Here is a 20,845-nt window from a genome sequence, read left to right as displayed (position 1 = left end):
TATGTATTTTACTCCATTTAATTTATTTTTACCTTTTTACTGGACGTTTGGCGCAGATAGCCTAGCTGCTTTGTGTCATAAAACACTAAATCAATCAATCAATTGCGCGAAATTAAAGAAAACAAACAAACAAAAAACAAAACTCAGATGTACCACCTTTATGTACGCACAAGCTACAGCTTAAATTTAGAGTAAGTAAAATTAACTTTTAAAACATGTCCGACGGTTCGACCACTGGTTCGATCAATATGAATCAAGTTTTTAACAGTAAAAAAAGTGTTTATGTAAATTAACACTGAAACAGTGTAAAAACATATTTTCTTAATCAGTAAGTAAGCTCAACAACAGACTGTACTGGGTGATGTTTGTACGTGTATAGGAGGGAATTCACAACGACAAAAACGTTAATAATTAAATTTAAAACAATTAATTCGGTTAATTAATTAGAAACAAAATTTGGGTACGCTAAATTAATTAATTAATTAACTAGTTCTTTAGTTATATACCAATAGTTTTAGTCTGTCTTGGAGAAAAGTTTATTACTTTGTTGAAGTGTTTTAATACTGTTAAACAATCAAAAGAAAACATTTTAAAAGACACTAAAACTCAAGTTTTGTTTTTTCGGTCCTCATTTAACCCGCATGTAGATGGATTATTATGGATGGCCATTGATTTCAAACTCAAATAAAATAAATTTTTATGCTATAGAAAAGTATTATGTTTTAGAACGTGTATTATTTTTTTTACTTCCATATTTGTTGATATTTTCCGTTGGAGTAATAAAAGCTCGGCCAGTAGGTGTCGCCATATGAGTTGCAAATGACTTTTTTTTTTTCTAATAACTTTTAATCTACTTGAACATATGGTTAAATAAATTATACATCAGGTGAAGACACTATTGTGTATTTATCACTCACGTGTATCGTACTATAAGCCACTGAGGCGGAGTGACAGTTTGGAATTATGGGTATTTTGAATACCTGTTTGGGAGATTTGACTTGGCAAGACAGAAAGCTCATGTTGTGTAACCGTTTTTTTTGTATCCCTTCAATAAATCACTAGTAATTGCTTTTAAAAGTGCATCGACTTGTCTGTCAGTTTTAGAAATATTCACGAAAGTTCACTGTTTTATTTAATATCCTACAAAATCGCTACAGTTTCCAACAGATGGAGCTACAGACAAAAATGTTCATCTTCAGTTTTCCTAACATATGGGTAGAAGATGTGTACTTCACAATATTACGGTAAAGGCATAATGTATTATAAACCAACAAATGTTAACTTTGTGATAGGAGCTATGGGACCCTACAAAGATATAATCAATTCTTTTAATCAGGTTGGGCCGTTCGACTCGTAGGCTTAGGGTTAGGAGTTCGAAACATGCTCCCATTTTCAGCCAAGAAGAATTATAATGTCACAGTCAATCCCACTATTCGTTGATAACAGAGTAGCCCAAGAGTTGGCGGTGTGTGGTAATGACTGAGTACCTTCCCTCTCATCTTTTATTACCAAATTAGGGATGGTCAGTCCTGGTGTAGCTTTGAGAGAAGTTTAAAAACAAACTGATTATCAGAATTTCAAGCTTAATATTTCTAGATATTATGTGTGGTTATAAAACGTATAGGTTTCTAACAACTAAACATCTTCAAGAACTAACCATACAGTGTTTGTAACGACAAAGTTCTATAGTTTTGTTTTTGTCCTGCTATCCACCAGACAGTTAGTAATAAGTGCCTGAGTTCAAGTTCTAATTATACTTTTTAAAGAAAGTCTTAAAGCTTTCTTTGTTGTTTACGAGGATACAATTTTAATTCAACGTAACGATGGAAGTGTGTTTGTTTGTTTTTAAATTTTTAGTAAAGTTACTCGAGGGCTATCTGCGCTAGCCATCCCTAATTTAACAGTGTAAGACTAGAGGGAAACCAGCTAGAAATCACCACCCACCGCCAACTCTTGGGCTACTCTTTTAGCAACGAAGAGTTGGATTGACCGTAACATTATAACGCCCCCACGGCGGAAAGGGCGAGCATGTTAAGTGTGACAGGGAGTGGAACCCGCGACCCTCAGATTACGAATAGAATGCCTTAACTCACTGGCCGTGGAAGTGTGCTTCTCCTACAAGTGTAGAGACGAGAGTAAAATAAGATTCTTGGGTTCAAGAGTAAAATAAACGTTTCTGTGTTTAGGTGACGCTACGTTGTCTCGACATTCTGGTATTGGAGCCAATGAACTGAATCTTAAAGTAAAGCTTGCGAGCACTTTGTCTGGGGAGGTAAGAAAAACCTATACAAAATAAGTGCTTTTCAATTTGTTGAAAATTTACCTTAAAGTATAGACAAATGTACATGAGAAGAACTAGTTTTCACTCATTCATTAGTGTATAATTTAATGTGGAGAACATGCTGTGTGCACGTGGCACGTGGTGTATTCCACCTTTTATATTGCCTTGTCATATATTTCTCTTGAGTTTCTTGTTTGTTTCTTCTAAGCTGTCTTTGTATATTCTAATAAAATAACCGGCGTGTTTACAGACGTGGAGAGGAACTTGGCAAAGCAACGACATTGTGGCTAAAATTCTACGAGTGCACGAGATCACGGCACGTGTTCTTCGAGACTTCAAGGAAGAGTACCCTCGCTTGAGAATATTTTCTCACCCAAATATACTACCTGTTGTCGGCTGCTGTTCCAGCCCGAAGAATTTGATTGTTGTGAGCCAGTACATGCCGTATGGATCTCTGTATACAGTTTTACACGAACAAACTGGTATCAGCTTTCTTTGTAATTCAATCTTCACAGACTTACAAGAATTAGATTACGCGCACGGATTTAGTTCAATATCTTAAATATTGAGTTAAAATCTTTGTTTTCCTTTATATTTGTTTATATTGCACAAAGCTACATGAAGGGTATTTGTGGTCTGTTTACCACAGGTATCTAAATCCGGTTTATGTCTAGTAAATATCCCGCTGTGCCACTGGGGGTTTCATTTGTGAGTTGTTTATAAACTACAGTGACAATTGATCCTTCAGCTTACGAATCTGTCCCGCACACGTGCTTTCATTCGAATTTCCTCTTGCCTATTATATTTCTGTAAAAAAATAATTTCCAACGTAATATAAGAATATTTTCATTTATTACAGACATTAAAAATCGTTTTATTTATAAACGTCTGTTAAGAAAATCTGTGCATGATATACTTTATACGATAATTTAATTTACTTTGTTGGAAATCTAATAGAGGGCGTGACATAGCTACAGTTTAACATTTATAGAAAACAATACAGTTATGTTATGCTTTACTCATAATTTTATTATTAAATAAAATCATGAACTACACAGGCCTAAGAATTTTAAACTTCGTAAAAGATATTTTGGTTTTAATAAAATATGTTTACATAATTTAGGTACGCAGATTTCGAAAATAATATTTAGTTGTCTTTTCTATCACGTAAATATTTTTTACTTAGAACATGTTACTTAGAACAAATTATTTTTTTTCTACGATGAACATTTTTTATTATGTTTGTTAACAAAAATACAAACAAACTAAAGAATAAACTGATGTCAAACGAAATGCTTCTAGTGTCAGCTGTTCGATCACTCGAAGAAGGTCGTTGTGGACCACGATGCTTACTAGTCTGAACTGGAACCACACTGTGTTAACTGTAGTGGTCCACACCTTTCTTACTCTAGTTCTTGTCCTGATAAGGCAGGAAGTTATGTTTGTTTGAAGATTAAGTACAGAACTACACAATGGACTATCTGTGCTCAGCCCACCACAGGAATCGAAACCCGGTTTTTAATGGTGCGAGTATGCAGACATGCTGCTGTGCCACTGGAGGGCAGGAGGAGAAATAGATGCAACGTTTGAAGACTGTGAACAATATCTCCTACTCAGAGGCACGGAAGTTATTGTCCTCCACTCCATCTTAGATGCGTGTTGATACATTCCATTCTACTGCAACAGTGGGAGTGCAGATTGATCTCTTTTTGCCTCCAAAATAGTCTTTTCCAAACCATTTGAAGAATTTTTTGCTCTCCATGACTAATGGAGTTGATGACTCTACGTATGCTCCCATCTCTGTTCCTACCACTCCTTCTGGTGGCTGCTCACATCCATTTCCTTTGGCTCTGGATTTGGGCGTTTCCTGGGGTCCATCTTCTTCTCCAACCCCAAGACGTAATTCTGTCTCTGGAATCTTCGTTCACAGATAGAGACCTGTCAACTCGACCCAGGACAGGATCCATAGAGGTCGATAGACCTCCGTCTAATTCATAAAAAAACGTGGTCAGAAACAGAAGGACGTTCCTTACAATTATCCTCCATATAAATAAAAATAGCCACTTTGACACAGTGGGGTTTTTAGTTGAATATAGATGGCATTAAATATTTTATTGATTTTTATCATCCAGTGTGTATCTCTTTACAAGAAATATTTCTGAAACCAACTCATGCAGTCGTCGTTTGCCAGTTTTCTTTTACAGAAATGACAGATTGTATGATTACTGGTGCATGATGAGTTGGCACTGCTGATCGACTTGCATGTACTCGACCACTCTGCCACTCGATACACCCTTGGAGGCTATAGCCATCCATGTTTCCTTGGGTCGTACCATCATTGTTTGTTCTCTCTACTTATGATGAGTCAGATCTTGGTGCCCTCATTAAACAGTTACCATCTCCCATTTTAATCCTAGGGGATTTTAATGGACGTAATTCCCTCTAAGATGGTGCAGATATTGATGGGGAGGATCGTTCTCCAGATCGTATGATCTCGGATCACAACCGCTCTCTCTTCAATACTGGTTCTTATACATGTTTTTATGCACGCAGTCTGACTTTTGATCTCTCCATCTGCTCCCCTTCACTATCCTCTTACTTTTCTTGAAGGGTTGACAATGACCCATGGGGCAGTGATCATTTTTAGAGAGACTGGCCATGGCCGTTGTCACCCGACCCGTGTGCCTCAATAGAAGCTGTGCCGGGCCATCTGTCCCTCTTTCATGGAACTTGATCTTTCCATTGTCTATAAACCATCGATAGACGACTGCATGACAGCAGTGACTGACTATATTGTCTATGCAGCTGCTCGATGTATTCCTAAAACCTCGACACATTTTTCATGGTATCCTCGTCCGTGATGGAATCTTGCCTGCGAAAAGGCACGGAAGGCTTAAAAATGGGTCTGGAATACGTTTTTTAAATATTTCACACTTTTAAGCCACATTGGTTTTCAACGGTCCCGTGCATATGCTCGGCAGGTGAGGCGTTAAAGTCGGAAATAATCTTGGATTAAGTTCACAACTAGCATCTCTTCTACCACTTGTTCCAAAGTCATATGGGACAAGATTCGGGAGGTCAGTGGGCAGTACACTTCCATGCCCCTTTCAGTCGTGTTCTCTGATGGCCAGGAAGTTGCTGATGCCCAGAACGTCACCAGTGTTCTCAGTGAAAGCTTTTCTCCTACATCTAACACTTCTATTTCATCTCCCACCTTCTTAACCATGGAGACTCTGGTGTTGCGATCACCTTTCCTATCAAACTAATCGTCTCTATGACTTGTAGAATTCAAGCTTGCTCTTCATAAGTCTGGCAGTACCTCAGTAGGGCCTGATGATGTACACTACGAGATGTTGTACCATCTCTCTCCTGCTTCATACCATTCTTCTGATTGTTTTTAACCAGATCCAGCAAGAGAATATATTTTCCTAATGCTTGGCCACGGGCTATTGTCCTCCCTTTTTCAAATCCTGGAAGCCTTTATCAAGCAACAACATATTGTTTCTGTTTTTTTTTACCTTGAGAAAGCTTATGATTCTACGTGGAAACACAACATCCTGCAAGACCTTCACTTGTATGGGTTGCATGGCAAGCTTATGATTCTACGTGGAAACATAACATCCTGCAAGACCTTCACTTGTATGGGTTGCATGACAAGCTTATGATTCTACGTGGAAACACAAAATCCTGCAAGACCTTCACCTGTATGGGTTACATGGCAAGCTTATGATTCTACGTGGAAACACAACATCCTGCAATACTTTCACTTGTATGGGTTGCATGACAAGCTTATGATTCTACGTGGAAACACAACATCCTGTAAGACCTTCACTTGTATGGGTTGCATGGCAAGCTTATGATTCTACGTGGAAACACAACATCCTGTAAGACCTTCACTTGTATGGGTTGCATGGCAAGCTTATGATTCTACGTGGAAGCACAACATCCTGCAAGACCTTCACTTGTATGGGTTGCATGACCGTTTGCTGATTTGTAACAAACTTGTTCTTGGACTGACGATTCCAAGTTCTTGTGGGATCGACACTTTCCCAGGTGAAATCGAAGTGCCTGAGAGTTGTGAGTTGAATGTCACACTTTTCATTATAAAGATTAATGCCACTACTAGACAACTCCCCAAAGTTGCAAATTGACACTATGTTGACGACTTCCACACCTCGTGTAAGCTTTGAGCATGATGTTTATTGAGTAGTAGCTACGGACTGCCCTCAGTCGCTTACTAAAGCGAACCACAGCAAATGATTTTTACCTCCTTTCTCTTTTTGAAACCGTTTGCTTTCACTTTTGTCAGCAACGGGGTATTCACCCCGATTCCGAGCTCCTTTTCGGTGACGTAGTGCTTCCTGTAGTCCCCGTGGCCAAGTTCTTGAGACTTATATTTGACTGTAAGCTGACTTCCATTACACACATCAAGCAGCTGTGCGTCAAATGTGCAAGGGCACTGAGCATCCTCCATGTCCTTTCTTCCACCTCTTGGAGTGGATCAATGTTCTATGCTAAAGATCTATCGTACCCTCATTCGATCTAAAGTGGCCTATGGGTTTCTTGTCTTTGGCTCTGCACAAGGACTTTCTCCAGTCCAGAGTTTGTACACCGAGTCTCATGAAGCCTCCACTGTCTGCAACTGTCAAAACTTTTACCCTTACCACAGCACTCCTCCTGAGGTTGTGTCTTCCTTCCTCAGTGGTCCATGCTTTTTGAGAATAGATGGTCTACCATTAATCAGTGATGTCGAGAAAACCCACTTGCAGAGAAATATATATGTAAAAACGGCTCGTTTGGGTTGAGAAAAACGAGTCGTTTTTACATGTGTATGGTCTACCATTGTTCCTTCTAGTCATTGTATCCAGGTTCAGCTGGCTGAATTGGTTCTGTCCTTGGATGACGTTGCTGTCTCCACAGGTCAGACCATTCTACCATGGCTTATTATCATCCCTAAATGTGACCTTTCTTTGAACCATCTGAAGAAGGCGGATACTCTCAATTGGAAATACCATATTATATTTGACGAACATCTTTCGAACCATCTTTCTGTCCCCATTTATAGGGATGGGTAGAAATCGGGTAACTTTGTGGGCTCTGCTATGGTTTGTATTTAAGGGTATTTTTAATTATATTTAAGTTTTTATCCGACATTGGCCACTGTTTGTTTTCATTTGATTTCAGTTTACGCTTTATAAAACGTCTTCTGTTATTTTTATCGGTTGTTTGACACAGATAGCCTGGTTTCTTTGTGCTACAAAACCTCAAACAATAACAACAAAGTAGCCAATCGTGTTTCTTGCATATGACCTTATTGAGAAGTTCAAGACGTTCGTACTTTTTGTTTTTTCCTATATTTGAAGCAGAACAAATCTTATACATCTCTGGAGGATTCAATGAACAATCACTTGGTTCGTAGACTGCAGCTCCTAACATTGGTATTAATTTAGCAATGTTATTGTTATAAACCAGTACACTTTTTTGTGAAAAGTATGGTATAAACTCACGATTTCTGTACCAGTAATATGTTGTTCATGGAAAAAGTAAAATCTTAGCCCGAATTATGGACCCTAAAATGTCTGAAGAATCATTTGGAAGGCCCACACCTCTCACTAAATCATCAAGTTCATCTTGTGTGAAAAATTGTGGTTCACCAGACGTTTCAGTTTGACAACAATCTCTGTCATCATTTCTATTGACATAGATTTATCAAGTCTATGGTGAAGTAGGTACTGGTACGTCAGGTTCATGAGCAACAGGTCTTGTAGCAGATTGAAGGTTCAGATAAGAAATTTCCTTCTTGAGTGTTGTAGCCTTACACGTTACATGAGTAAATATACCAGTCATCTTCATGGTTTCTAAACTCACGCGAGATCTTTGGAATTCAAAAAAACAAATACTTTCTTCTTACCTCTTAGTCCTTTGTCTCAACTTTTAGATACAAACGGCGTAACTTTGTACAGAACCAATGACCTCTCTTGGTATCTAAGTTTTATTTAAAAATACGCGTAATAGGCATTTTTGTTGTAATGTTTTGTCTTTTATTTCTTTACAACAAATTTACCACAAACATAACAGGATATGTTTGGGTCACTTCCCCCAACTTCTTGTTACCATAGTAACGATAACTAATATTGAAAAGAAAAAATGTACAAAATGTACGCACAAACAAATGCTATTTAGAAATGACACGTCATGCCACCTGTTAACATTCTACATACTAGCGGTGTGTTTCTCGTGGGTTCTAAAACGATCGATAAAACTCTCGTTGTAATTGGTCCAGAGAAATCTGTACACAATGGTTGTCAACGTTTTAAACGTAACAAAATGTGACCCAGTATCAACAAAAACGATTCACCTTTATAAAATTACGTACGAATTTTGTGAAAAACCCCTACGTGATGGAGGGGGCGTTGGATATAGTTTTCGGATTCAGCCTAAAAGAATTACTGAAGAACATGCAAGGACAATAAAAACCATAATAGGTCTGCGTTACCGATGTTAAAATGAATAATATCGTTAATTAATGTTAATTTGTACACCCAAAACTGATTTTTAATTTATTTAAATAAGTTAATAATTACAGCTTTAAATAAGTTAATAATTACAGCTTACCTGTTTAATCTGTTTCACGCTATAACACTCGTTCTTCATGACAACTGGTCACAGATAACGTCTAGATCGCCACAGTATCGTCGTATCCTGTTAGGCCTAACGAGGCTTCATATTATGGGAATATCGTCTGCGTCATTTGCGACAGATGTAATGTTTTAATTAACACATAACACTTACCTTTTACTTACGTTTTTAAAACCACTAAACTACTTAATCAGAAGATTGAGAATATTAAGAATTCGCGAAATAATTTCTTTCTTCGCGTGTAACGTTACAGCCTGAAGTATGTTAGGCGTAAGGAAATAGATGCATGTCGCATTATTCGAAATGAAACTGACTTTGTCACATTTTTAACAATTCGTAATCTGAAGATCGTGAGTTCGAATCCCCGTCACACCAAACATGCTCATCCTTTTGCCGTGAGAACATTATAATGTGACGGTTAATCTCTCTATTCTTTGGTAAAAGAATAGCCTAATAGTTGGCGGTGTGTGGTGATGACTAGCTGCCTTTCTTCTATTCTTATACCACCAAATCATGGACGACTAGCGAAGATTGCCTTCGTGTAGCTTTACGGCGAAATTTAAAAACAAACAAAAATCAAAAACCGCTTTTGTTTTTAAAAAATAAATTTCTTATTTTCAGTTAGATGCAGCCAGTTAAAACTAGCTTCAACTAGTTATAATTTAACTTTTTTTAAATTTTATTTTAGAAAAGGTCTTCGATACGGATCAAGCTCTGAAATTCGCTACAGACGTGGCTCGAGGCATGGCGTTTCTCCATACACTGGAACCATTTATCCCACGGTTTTATCTGAACAGTAAACATGTTATGGTAAGCCAAAGTTGATTTGTTTTGTAATAGAATCGAAAACTGTGACAGTTTCTAAGTTAACGATTTAGAAAGCTTCCGGTACTTACTGGAATGAAACAATCTATTTTTCCTGTGAAACTGTCTCATTTTTAGTCGATTATACTATCTTTCATGCTAGTTGTAGGACAGTTGGAGATCGTTTTTCAATTATATACAACTAGAAACCCCACGTCTATCACTTCACGGTGTAAAATGTGGTAACACCTGGTTAGGCCCGGCATGGCCAAACGTGTTAAGGCGTGCGACTCGTAATCTGAGGGTCGCGGGTTCGCGTCCCCGTCGCGCCAAACATGCTCGCCCTTTCAGCCGTGGGGGCATTATGATGTGACGGTCAATTTCAGTATTCGTTGGTAAAAGAGTAACCCAAAAGTTGGCGGTGGGTGATGATGACTAGCTGCCTTACCCTCTAGTCTTACACTGCTAAATTAGGAACGGCTAGCACAGATAGCCCTCAAGTAGCTTTGTGCGAAATACAAAATACAAACATCTGGTTAACACCAACAGTTTCGAAGAGTAAACAAGGTTCATAAACTAAGCTACATTATGTCTTGTTTAAAACTAAGCTTAAATTTGTTGTTTTTTATTTAAGTTCTATTGTGTCGTGTAACTTAACAATGTTTGGCAGAATAATATCACAAACGCTAAGTTTCGGATCTGATATGTTCATTCTTACTCCAAGACATTTCTTCAGTATGTTTGTGTCTAAACAATGTTTAAAAATTTACATCTAATTATAAATGTAGCATCTAATACCATACGGTTGCAGTGCAGTTTCTGTTTTTTTGTTCAGTAAATGAGTACTTCAAAATTTTCTCTGATTTTTGTAAATGTATTTAAAATTTCGGGAAGGTTGTTTCTCTCGTGTAATCCTAACCCTAACGAGGGTTAAGAGTATCCTGGTAAACCTACGTGTATTCTGATGTTGAACAAAACGTCTCAATCAGAAACAAGTATAAAAATCATATCAATCCACACGTAATTTTAAGTGTTTTGTTTGTGGCTTACAAATCAGAACCAAATATTGATGTTGAATTGTGTTCAATCTAATTCAAGAATAGTACATTGTTGGTTCGCTAGTTATATTAATTTATGATAGAATAAAATATTGTGTTAAACTCCTACCTTCACTCTGACACCAATAACACTAATGAAAACTACGTTCAACCAACTTCATCCGGTTTCACACCATAACTGTTGTACCCCAGCCAACCTGACGTCTTATCAAATAGTGTAAATGATACTAATTAATAGGTTTTAATAATAATTCTGCAAACTAACTCTATTAAACTTAAACTATCAACTACTGATGTCCCAAGAGTAATATTTTCCCAAGTTATGAAGAAAAAAATCACACATTGTTAGAATAATTTATCATATTAGCATTAATAAAGAACATTTTGTTTGGGTACCACTGTTTAAATCTTTAATAACGTACGAGCGTGAAATAGAAATAAACTAACATGTTGTCAGACCACAATATAAATCTTGAGGGCTCTGTTCGTGGGCTCGAATCCCTTTCAGCGAAAAAGCTCGTCCTTTCAGCCGCGGGGGACGCTAAAATATAACAGTCAATTTCACTACTCACTGGTAAGAGAGTAGCCCATTAGTTGGCGTATTGTGGGGTGGACTAGCTGCCTTCCCTATAGTCTATCACTACTAAATTAGGGACGACTAGCATATTCAAACTAAATTAGGGACGACTTCATGTGAAATTCAAAACAAACAAAGTTTTGGAAGAAATACTTTCCCAGTATTGTAAGAAAATTGACGTCACCAAATCTAGCGCCTGTTTACATTAATAATATTGGAATACTCCAGCAGAAAAATGTTCGCTTCCTCAGATTTTCTTTTCAAAACAATTTCTAGGTTAAAAATGTCCCCTTTTTTGTGGTTCTTTCTTTAGGCAAACCTCTATTAGAGTACCCAGGTGACTAGTCCCGCATGCTCTAGTCCACTACCCCCTCCCGCTGATGTGTGAAGAGGAAATTAGAAGAGTTTGTTTGTTTTGAATTTCGCGCAAACCAACACGAGGGCTATCTGCGCTAGCCGTCCCTAGTTCACTAGTGTAAGATTAGAGGGAAGGCAGTTAGTCGTCACCACCCACAGGCAACTCCTGGGCTACTCTCTTACCAACGAATAGGGAGATTGACCGTAACATTATAACGCTCTCACGCCTGAAAGGGCAAGCATGTTTGGTGCGACTAAATACAAAGTGTAGGAAGTTCAATCATTTGCTGTATTACTTCACAACAATAAAATTCGTGTAGAAGAAATAAATACATTTTGCTGGCTTCTATGCTGGGTGTTTTATCAGGTGTGTATCTGTAATATCAGTGATTGTTGTAAAGACAGAAGTTTGCATACATTGTTCGAAAACACGTGCAAACATGAAACGCGTCTCTCAGTTGAAACTGTTTTCGATTGAATTCGTTATGCTTGTTGTAACTTACATTTTATTACATGTATGTAGGTTGAACAAGATACAACACAGTTGTATATCAACCAAGACATCTGTGTTTCGTTTTGTTAGCCCACAACGACGACATTGTTTTTAACTTGTGTTTGAATGGCCATAACACAAGTTCCGTTCTTTATCATTTTTTCTTAAACGTACAAAAGTTTTTTTTCGAAACTCTATTATAATTCAAACAATTTGTTGTTAATGTATCCTAAGCCTAGTACATTCTTACCAATGGACCGAGCGTGGCCTAATATTATCGATGGCCCAAGTCTCGAGCTGTGATGTGTCTGAAGATATTTCTCAGCTAACGAAGTAATAAAAGTTACAATCAGTTTTCTTTATTCAATCCGGATAACACGAACAAGGCCCTTGTGATGTTGAGGGCTACTGATCGTTTGCCTTCACTTTTTCGTCAGTAGTTCAAAATTAGGAACATTTATACCCGTACGAATCTCGGGGTTATTAACCTGGTCATTTAGCCTAATTGCAGATAAAGTGCACTTTAAATTCTACTTAAATCTGACTTTTAATTAACTTTTAATTTCTAGTTCTTCTCGCTGTTTCGATAAGAACTTTATTTTGATAATTAAAATATTTTAATTGACTTTTGTTGTTGTTTTTTAACAGATTGACGAAGACCTAACAGCGCGTGTAAACATGGCCGATGCTAGGTTTTCTTTTCAAGAAAGAGGTAAAATATATCAACCAGCGTGGATGGCCCCAGAAGGTTGGTTCGACATAATCACGCATGTTAATGTTTTTATTATAGTTAAGGTGTATGATATAATTATTTAAAGTATTGACAGTTTATAGGTGGTTGGAGTTTACAAAGCGACCTCTGGGTGTTCGGAACACAGTGAACTATGTAATATAATGAAAATTTCGTGTTTATGAGATTGTATAAATGGTATTTCATGCGTCATCATCATAAATGTTCACTATTATCGTCATTACTTTCGACTGATGTCGCCATAGCAACTCCTCCTTAGAAACCACTATCGCTAGGTTACCACATCATCGGAGAATTCCAGTTGCTTCACTGTATAAGGTAACAAATATATTTATCTCTGACAACGCCTCCTGTCTCTCCAGACTTTCTAATTATTGTGCTGGCAGCAACAGCTATATATAGCTTCCATCTTTTATTGAATATACGGCGGTATGCTCCGAATGTTGGTATACCACAAACAAGATCCGTTTTTCTAGCCCTGACACAGAGTTGTGATTTTCATTGCAAGCGATACAGTGAATATTGTTTTTATTTCATCCTGTACATAGAGTAAGAGGCCTCGGCATGGCCAGGTGATTAGGGTACTGGACTCGTAATCTAAGGGTCGCTGGTTCACATCCCCGCCACACCAAACATGTGCACCTTTTTAGCCGTGGAGGATTTATAATGTGATGGTCAATCCCACCATTCGTTGGTAAAGGAGTAGCCCAAGAGTTGGCGGTGGGTGGTGATGACCTTTAGTCCTCGTGTAGCTTTGCGCCAAATTTGCAAAACAAACAAAGCTTACAGGACGGGATCAAGCATAGCTCATTGATTAATAAGGCAGTCTATTGATCAAGCATGGCACATTGATTAATAAGCCAGTCTATTGATCAAGCATAGCACATTGATTAATAAGGCAGTCTACTGATCAAGCATAGCTCATTGATTAATAAGGCAGTCTATTGATCAAGCATGGCTCATTGATTAATAAGGCAGTCTATTGATCAAGCATGGCACATTGATTAATAAGGCAGTCTATTGATCAAGCATAGCTCATTGATTAATAAGGCAGTCTATTGATCAAGCATGGCACATTGATTAATAAGGCAGTCTATTGATCAAGCATAGCTCATTGATTAATAAGGCAGTCTATTGATCAAGCATGGCACATTGATTAATAAGGCAGTCTATTGATCAAGCATAGCTCATTGATTAATAAGGCAGTCTATTGATCAAGCATGGCACATTGATTAATAAGGCAGTCTATTGATCAAGCATGGCACATTGATTAATAAGGCAGTCTATTGATCAAGCATAGCTCATTGATTAATAAGGCAGTCTATTGATCAAGCATGGCACATTGATTAATAAGGCAGTCTATTGATCAAGCATGGCACATTGATTAATAAGGCAGTCTGTTGATGGGCCCGGCATGGCCAAGCGTGTTAAGGCGTGCGACTCCTAATCTGAGGGTCGCGGGTTTGCATTTCCGTCGCGCCAAACATGCTCGCCCTCCCAGCCGTGGGGGCGTTATAATATTACGGTCAATCTCACTATTCGTTGGTAAAAGAGTAACCCAAGAGTTGGCGGTGAGTGGTGATGACTAGCTGCCTTCCGTCTAGTCTTACACTACTAAATTAGGGACGGCTAGCACAGATAGCTCTCGAGTAGCTTTGTGCGAAATTCCAAAAGAAACAAACAGTCTGTTGATCTGTGAGGCTTAGCTTTCGCGTCTCGTTACCGCAAAGAAACCGCACTTCACACTTTGTGGACGTCGGTGCGTTATAAGGGAAACGGTCAAATCCCACTATTTGGTCAGCCAAAAGTTATCGATGTACTGTTGCCTATCCTTTAAAAAGTAAGGGCGACCAGCGGGGAGTAAAACAAACACAACTTAAAGGATGGCCCCCAAAGTAATAGGACAAAACTATAAAGAAATATTTTCCCCTCTGTTCTACAGATAACACGTGTGAGCGCAATTAGTCTGTACAGTATGTATTATACAGAGCACTTACCAGAAACAAAAACAATAACCCCGTATTTCACCTGGTAAATTTTTAGTAAACTTGGATTTAGTCAAACTCCTAACCTGTGATAAAAAGTAGGTCTATTATGGTTAAGAACACCACAAAAGTTCTTAAACCAAACCATGGAATAGAGATGAACTAACTATGGTTTTCTATAACGGAGTAAACAGTAGGTTAGCTAGCAACAATCGTATAGACAAAATGTTTCTGTATAAGGTCATACTGTGTATCTTCACAAACTTAGAACAAACAGCAAAAAGAGGAAACCTGGTAGAACTCAACATTCATAATAATCCTTGAGGTCCCTTGATGAAGACGTGAGTGATTTGTTCAATGTAATCCTTGAGGTCCCATGATGAAGACGTGGGTGATTTGTTCAATGTAATCCTTGAGGTCCCTTGATGAAGACGTGGGTGATTTGTTCAATGTAATCCACATGGCCCCTTGATGAAGACGTGGGTGATTTGTTCAATGTAATCCACAAGATCCCTTGATGAAGACGTGGGTGATTTGTTCAATGTAATCCACAAGGCCCCTTGATGAAGACGTGGGTGATTTGTTCAATGTAATCCACAAGGCCCCTTGATGAAGACGTGGGTGATTTGTTCAATGTAATCCACAAGGCCCCTTGATGAAGACGTGGGTGATTTGTTCAATGTAATCCACAAGGCCCCTTGATGAAGACGTGGGTGATTTGTTCAATGTAATCCACAAGGCCCCTTGATGAAGACGTGGGTGATTTGTTCAATGTAATCCACAAGGTCCCTTGATGAAGACGTGAGTGATTTGTTCAATGTAATCCACAAAGTCCCTTGATGAAGACGTGGGTGATTTGTTCAATGTAATCCACAAGGCCCCTTGATGAAGACGTGGGTGATTTGTTCAATGTAATTCACAAGGTCCCTTGATGAAGACGTGGGTGATTTGTTCAATGTAATCCACAGGGTCCCTTGATGAAGACGTGGGTGATTTGTTCAATGTAATCCACAAGGTCCCTTAATGAAGACGTTGGTGATTTGTTCAATGTAATCCACATGGCCCCTTGATGAAGACGTGGGTGATTTGTTCAATGTAATCCACAAGGCCCCTTGATGAAGACGTGGGTGATTTGTTCAATGTAATCCACAAGGTCCCTTGATGAAGACGTGAGTGATTTGTTCAATGTAATCCACAAAGTCCCTTGATGAAGACGTGGGTGATTTGTTCAATGTAATCCACAAGGCCCCTTGATGAAGACGTGGGTGATTTGTTCAATGTAATTCACAAGGTCCCTTGATGAAGACGTGGCTGATTTGTTCAATGTAATCCACAGGGTCCCTTGATGAAGACGTGGGTGATTTGTTCAATGTAATCCACAAGGTCCCTTAATGAAGACGTTGGTGATTTGTTCAATGTAATCCACATGGCCCCTTGATGAAGACGTGGGTGATTTGTTCAATGTAATTCACAAGGTCCCTCGATGAAGACGTGGCTGATTTGTTCAATGTAATCCACAGGGTCCCTTGATGAAGACGTGGGTGATTTGTTCAATGTAATCCACAAGGTCCCTTAATGAAGACGTTGGTGATTTGTTCAATGTAATCCACATGGCCCCTTGATGAAGACGTGGGTGATTTGTTCAATGTAATCCTTGAGGCCTCTTGGTGAAGAAGTATGTGATTTGTTAAACGTAATCCTTGAGGTCCGCTCCTTGGTGAAGAAGTATGTGATTTGTTAAACGTAATCCTTGAGGTCCTCTCCTTGGTGAAGATGCATGTGATTTGTTAAATGTAATCCTTGAGGTCCTCTCCTTGGTGAAGATGCATGTGATTTGTTAAATGTAATCCTTGAGGTCCTCTCCTTGGTGAAGATGTTGGTGGTTGTGAAGCGGTTATAACTATAAAAATATTCAAAACAGAATGCTAAGGTAAATTGTTATACAAATAAAAGCAACCATTCTGTTAGTGACCAATACGCAAAAAATAATGAATTCGTAATGAGTACTAAACAACCAGAACACAAATATCTTTAAAAAAAAACAGCGTTAGTTGCATTAGGACCAGAGGATAGCGAAACTCTAAATGATAACACACAAAGAGCATTAGAAACACGGGTTCGTACCAAAAGTGAATAAAACGGAATGGCCTTAAAAGTCATCACAAGCCAGTGGAAAAGTCAGTGTGGAAAACAATGTGGAATTGTTCACAAGAATGTGAACAAGTACAGAAGATCCTATGGGAAAAACGAACCTTATCAAGAGAACCAGATGGGTAATTGAACTTTGCCTTAAATCTTTTGTTTTCATCAGGAACTGTGGTCCGCTCTTTGAAAACGCTAATCCTTTATGAACCATTGTTCATGATGCGTATATTTTTCTTTGTCAGAACTTTAGAAATAAAAATTAATTGAAATTATATTTTTAACATTCACTTTATTCTAAATTTGTTTTGTTACAGAAAGTTTAAAATGTTGACTCCTGATAGTTGTCCAACCCTAATACTGTTAAATATATCATTGTTTCAGTTTTGAGCATGAATGTTCGTGAAGAAATCCACCTTTATTATTAAGTTTCAATAATTTTGTTTCTTTTAACCGTGGTGACTACATTTTTATGTGCCTTGAACTGGAAAACGTTTTCCCGTGGCTTTAAATTTTTACATTATATGAGGTTAAAGTTGTTTCAAGTTTAGTCTATGCATCTACTTTGTGTTATTATACACATTTGTAATTAAGTTTCTTATTGACTCTTGAATTATTCTGTATCTTTGTGTACAAAACATCATTAACAGATTAACAACTGTTCTGAGAACAAGTTAGTGTTAAGCGAATAGTAACACAATTAGCTTTTCGTTCTGCACAGAGATTGGACCCCAATTTTTATGATGTCATAATAGCTGAATTTAATTTAATATTTTCCACCAATAATGTACAGCTCTGCAGAAAAGACAGGAAGATATTAATGTGAAACTGGCTGACATGTGGAGTTATGCGATTTTACTGTGGGAACTGTTTTCCAGATTGATTCCATTCTCTGATAAGCCACCCATGGAGATTGGCACAAAGGTTAGATGTTGCTTTCAAGTCCAGTTGTTTGCCTTTTTAAGTAGATAATTCTACGAACCACAGTTTCATCTTTGAGAGATGATTTGAGACCATTTGTGTACTGTTTGTCTTCAACTTGGTTACATATGTTTTTGTTTTATTTTGTGTACAAAATAAGAAACAAACGCAGTAAAAATGTGAACCATATTTGAAATATAAAGTTAATTTAAGATACAAAAGTGAACACTGTGTTATAAGAAGAAAATCTGAAGCAGAATAGAAAAGGATCAATGTTAGAACTATTGAAGAGTTGGTAACTTTTTTTCTCTTTCAAAAGTAGAAACATTTAATTTCGGAGTAATATTTGATCACCTAAAATGTTTACTGAATAACTAAAACTGGTCACCTAATTACACAATTTTCATACACGGGAAATATTTTAAATTACATTACATTGGGTTAAACCTTGCAGTGCCCTTAGGGATTTCTTAGATTCACAATGTCTTTTAAAATGAGATAGTTTCTTAATAAAATTGGGTAACTTTTAGCCTCCCCTTGGACATTTTCTAGTCTATGTATTACGTTATTAAATCTTTAATATATTTGTAATTTTATTTACTAATAATTCCAATAGATGAAGGTAACTTTATTTACTGATAAAACTGAGTGATATGTGTACAGTGAGGGATTTGTTTTTAATTAGATATGTACTCGAATAAGAAAAATACGTACAATAACAGAAGTGAAACGGTAAAATCAACTGTACGTTTTACAAATAGTTTGGGACCGGTATGACCAGGTGGTTAAGGTGTTCGACTCGTAATTCGAGAGTCGCGGGTTCGAATCCCCGTCACGCCTAACATGCTCGCCCTTTCAGCCATAGGGGCGTTATAATGCTATAATCAATCCCATTATTCCTTGGTAAAAGAGTAGCCCAAGAGTTAGCGGTGGGTGGTGATGACTATCTGCCTTCCCTCTAGTCTTACACTGCTAAATTATGGACGGCTAACGTAGATAGCCATCGTGTAGCTTTGCGCGAAATTAAAAAAACAAACATATAAATAGTTTAGTTATTAACGTCCATGGTTTCACCATTACCTGGTGATGCTTTCTTTCCTTAAGTTCTGTAATTATTACGTTCCACAAAGTGTTGATGGTTTAAATGACGAATCATATTTAGAATAAATCAGTTGTTCTGTGAATATACTTTTAAATAAATATTTATCACAATTTTGAATATATTATGCTTAGACAACAGTCTTCATTCCCACCATATTTTAAGTACCTTTCATGTGTAAGCACGTCCAATACAACATGGTCAGCTCCTTAAGTTCTGTCCACGAAAGAACCAATAAATTTTCCGGTTTCTGTTATGTTTGTTATTCAAATAACCAAGATATATGAAACTGTTATATAACTCAAACATCAAATATTTATATCTTCCACCAGATTTCTCTAGAAGGATTACGGGTAACGATACCCCCTGGAGTTTCCCAACACATGTCTCGTCTGATCCAGATCTGTATGAACGAAGATCCAAGGAAGCGTCCAACTTTCAATATGGTGCTTCCAATTTTGGAGAAGATGAAATAATATTGTGAAGCCTGATCCTAAGACTGATCCAAATGCAGTGTCTCGGAACAAATCCTTTCTGATTTCTGAGAGAGAGAGAAAAATCACTTAAGTATTTTTGAGTTTCACATCCTAACCAGAACCAGTTATCACTTACTTTGTTTCCTGCAAATAAATGTCACTTTTATTTCTTCTCTACACTGTTGCTGGTTGAATATTTTATGCTGGTTTCATTCACTGACCTCGTGTTAAAAGCTAGAAATAAATCGCGTGATATGCACTTTAAAAGTTTGATTAAAGAAACTGGTTTTCTTAGTATCTTAGTTTGAAATACGTAAATAATATAAAACTTTAGAGGTGGTAGTATTGTTTCAACATGGCCAGGTGGTTAGGGCACTCTACTCGTAATCTAAGAGTCATGGGTTCAATTCCCGCCAACACCAACGATGCTCACCCTATCGTCTAAAAGAGTATCCTAAGAATTGGCGGTGGGTGGCGATGACAGATAGCCCTCGCGTATCTTTTAGCGAAATTCAAAGCACTTTTTTTTTTCAAATGAAATAAAAACCGATGTCGGGTTTCCAAAAATGTTGATAAAATTATTTGCAAGTTATACAATATCAAATTTCAAGAACTCTCTAGAAATATAAACTTGACATATTATCTTGATCTGTAGAATGAATACAAGTTAAACCAAACACAAAACCTATGTATCAACCTGACGTTAAACACAACAACAGTGGTTGGTGGATTTGGGTAATGATGGAGATATGTTAACCAGGTAAAAGGTTAAGATAAAAGTATGGTAATGATATATAAATAGTAGGTACCTTCTCTAAACTAGAATCCTTTAAGAGCTCTGATCGATACTTCCATCCAAAATAATAAAGACATCGGCATGGCCAGGGGGTTATGGCGCTCTACTAATAATTTGAGGGTACCGGGGTCGAGTCCCCGTCACACCAAACATACCCGCGTTTTCAGCAGTGGAGATGTTATAATGTGACGATCAATCCCTCTATTCGTTGGTGAAATAGTCCAAGAGTTGGCGGTGGGTGATGATAACTAGTTGCCTTCCCTCTAGTCTTACAATGTTAAATTATGGACGGCTAACGTAAATAGCTCTCATGTAGCTTTGCGCAAAATTCAAACAAACAAGCAAAATAATAAACCACAGTTTTTTCTATTACCGATGCCAGCCCCTAAACTGATAAAAATAAAAACAATGCAATATTTGTAAAAGTAAATGTAGCTTTCAGGGAATCAATAAGTTATACTGAAAT

At 37.6% G+C, this 20,845-nt stretch overlaps 1 protein-coding gene across 1 annotated transcript in view; it reads left to right on the top strand.

Annotated features, from left to right (window-relative positions):
* Positions 1-19,760, top strand: part of LOC143251881 (integrin-linked protein kinase homolog pat-4-like) — a 69,958-nt gene extending 50,198 nt beyond the window's left edge. Inside the window, 6 exon segments of the mRNA XM_076503202.1 lie at positions 2,187-2,272; positions 2,532-2,763; positions 9,609-9,730; positions 12,858-12,957; positions 17,881-18,011; positions 19,440-19,760. Of these exon segments, the coding sequence (XP_076359317.1) occupies positions 2,187-2,272; positions 2,532-2,763; positions 9,609-9,730; positions 12,858-12,957; positions 17,881-18,011; positions 19,440-19,583 (815 nt within the window). The 3' untranslated portion in view covers positions 19,584-19,760.
* Positions 19,761-20,845: the final 1,085 nt, after the last annotated feature.

This window comes from Tachypleus tridentatus, chromosome 6, assembly GCF_004210375.1.
Source record: "Tachypleus tridentatus isolate NWPU-2018 chromosome 6, ASM421037v1, whole genome shotgun sequence".
Taxonomy (NCBI): Eukaryota; Metazoa; Arthropoda; class Merostomata; order Xiphosura; family Limulidae; genus Tachypleus; species Tachypleus tridentatus.
This window is presented reverse-complemented; position numbering and strand designations above follow the sequence as displayed.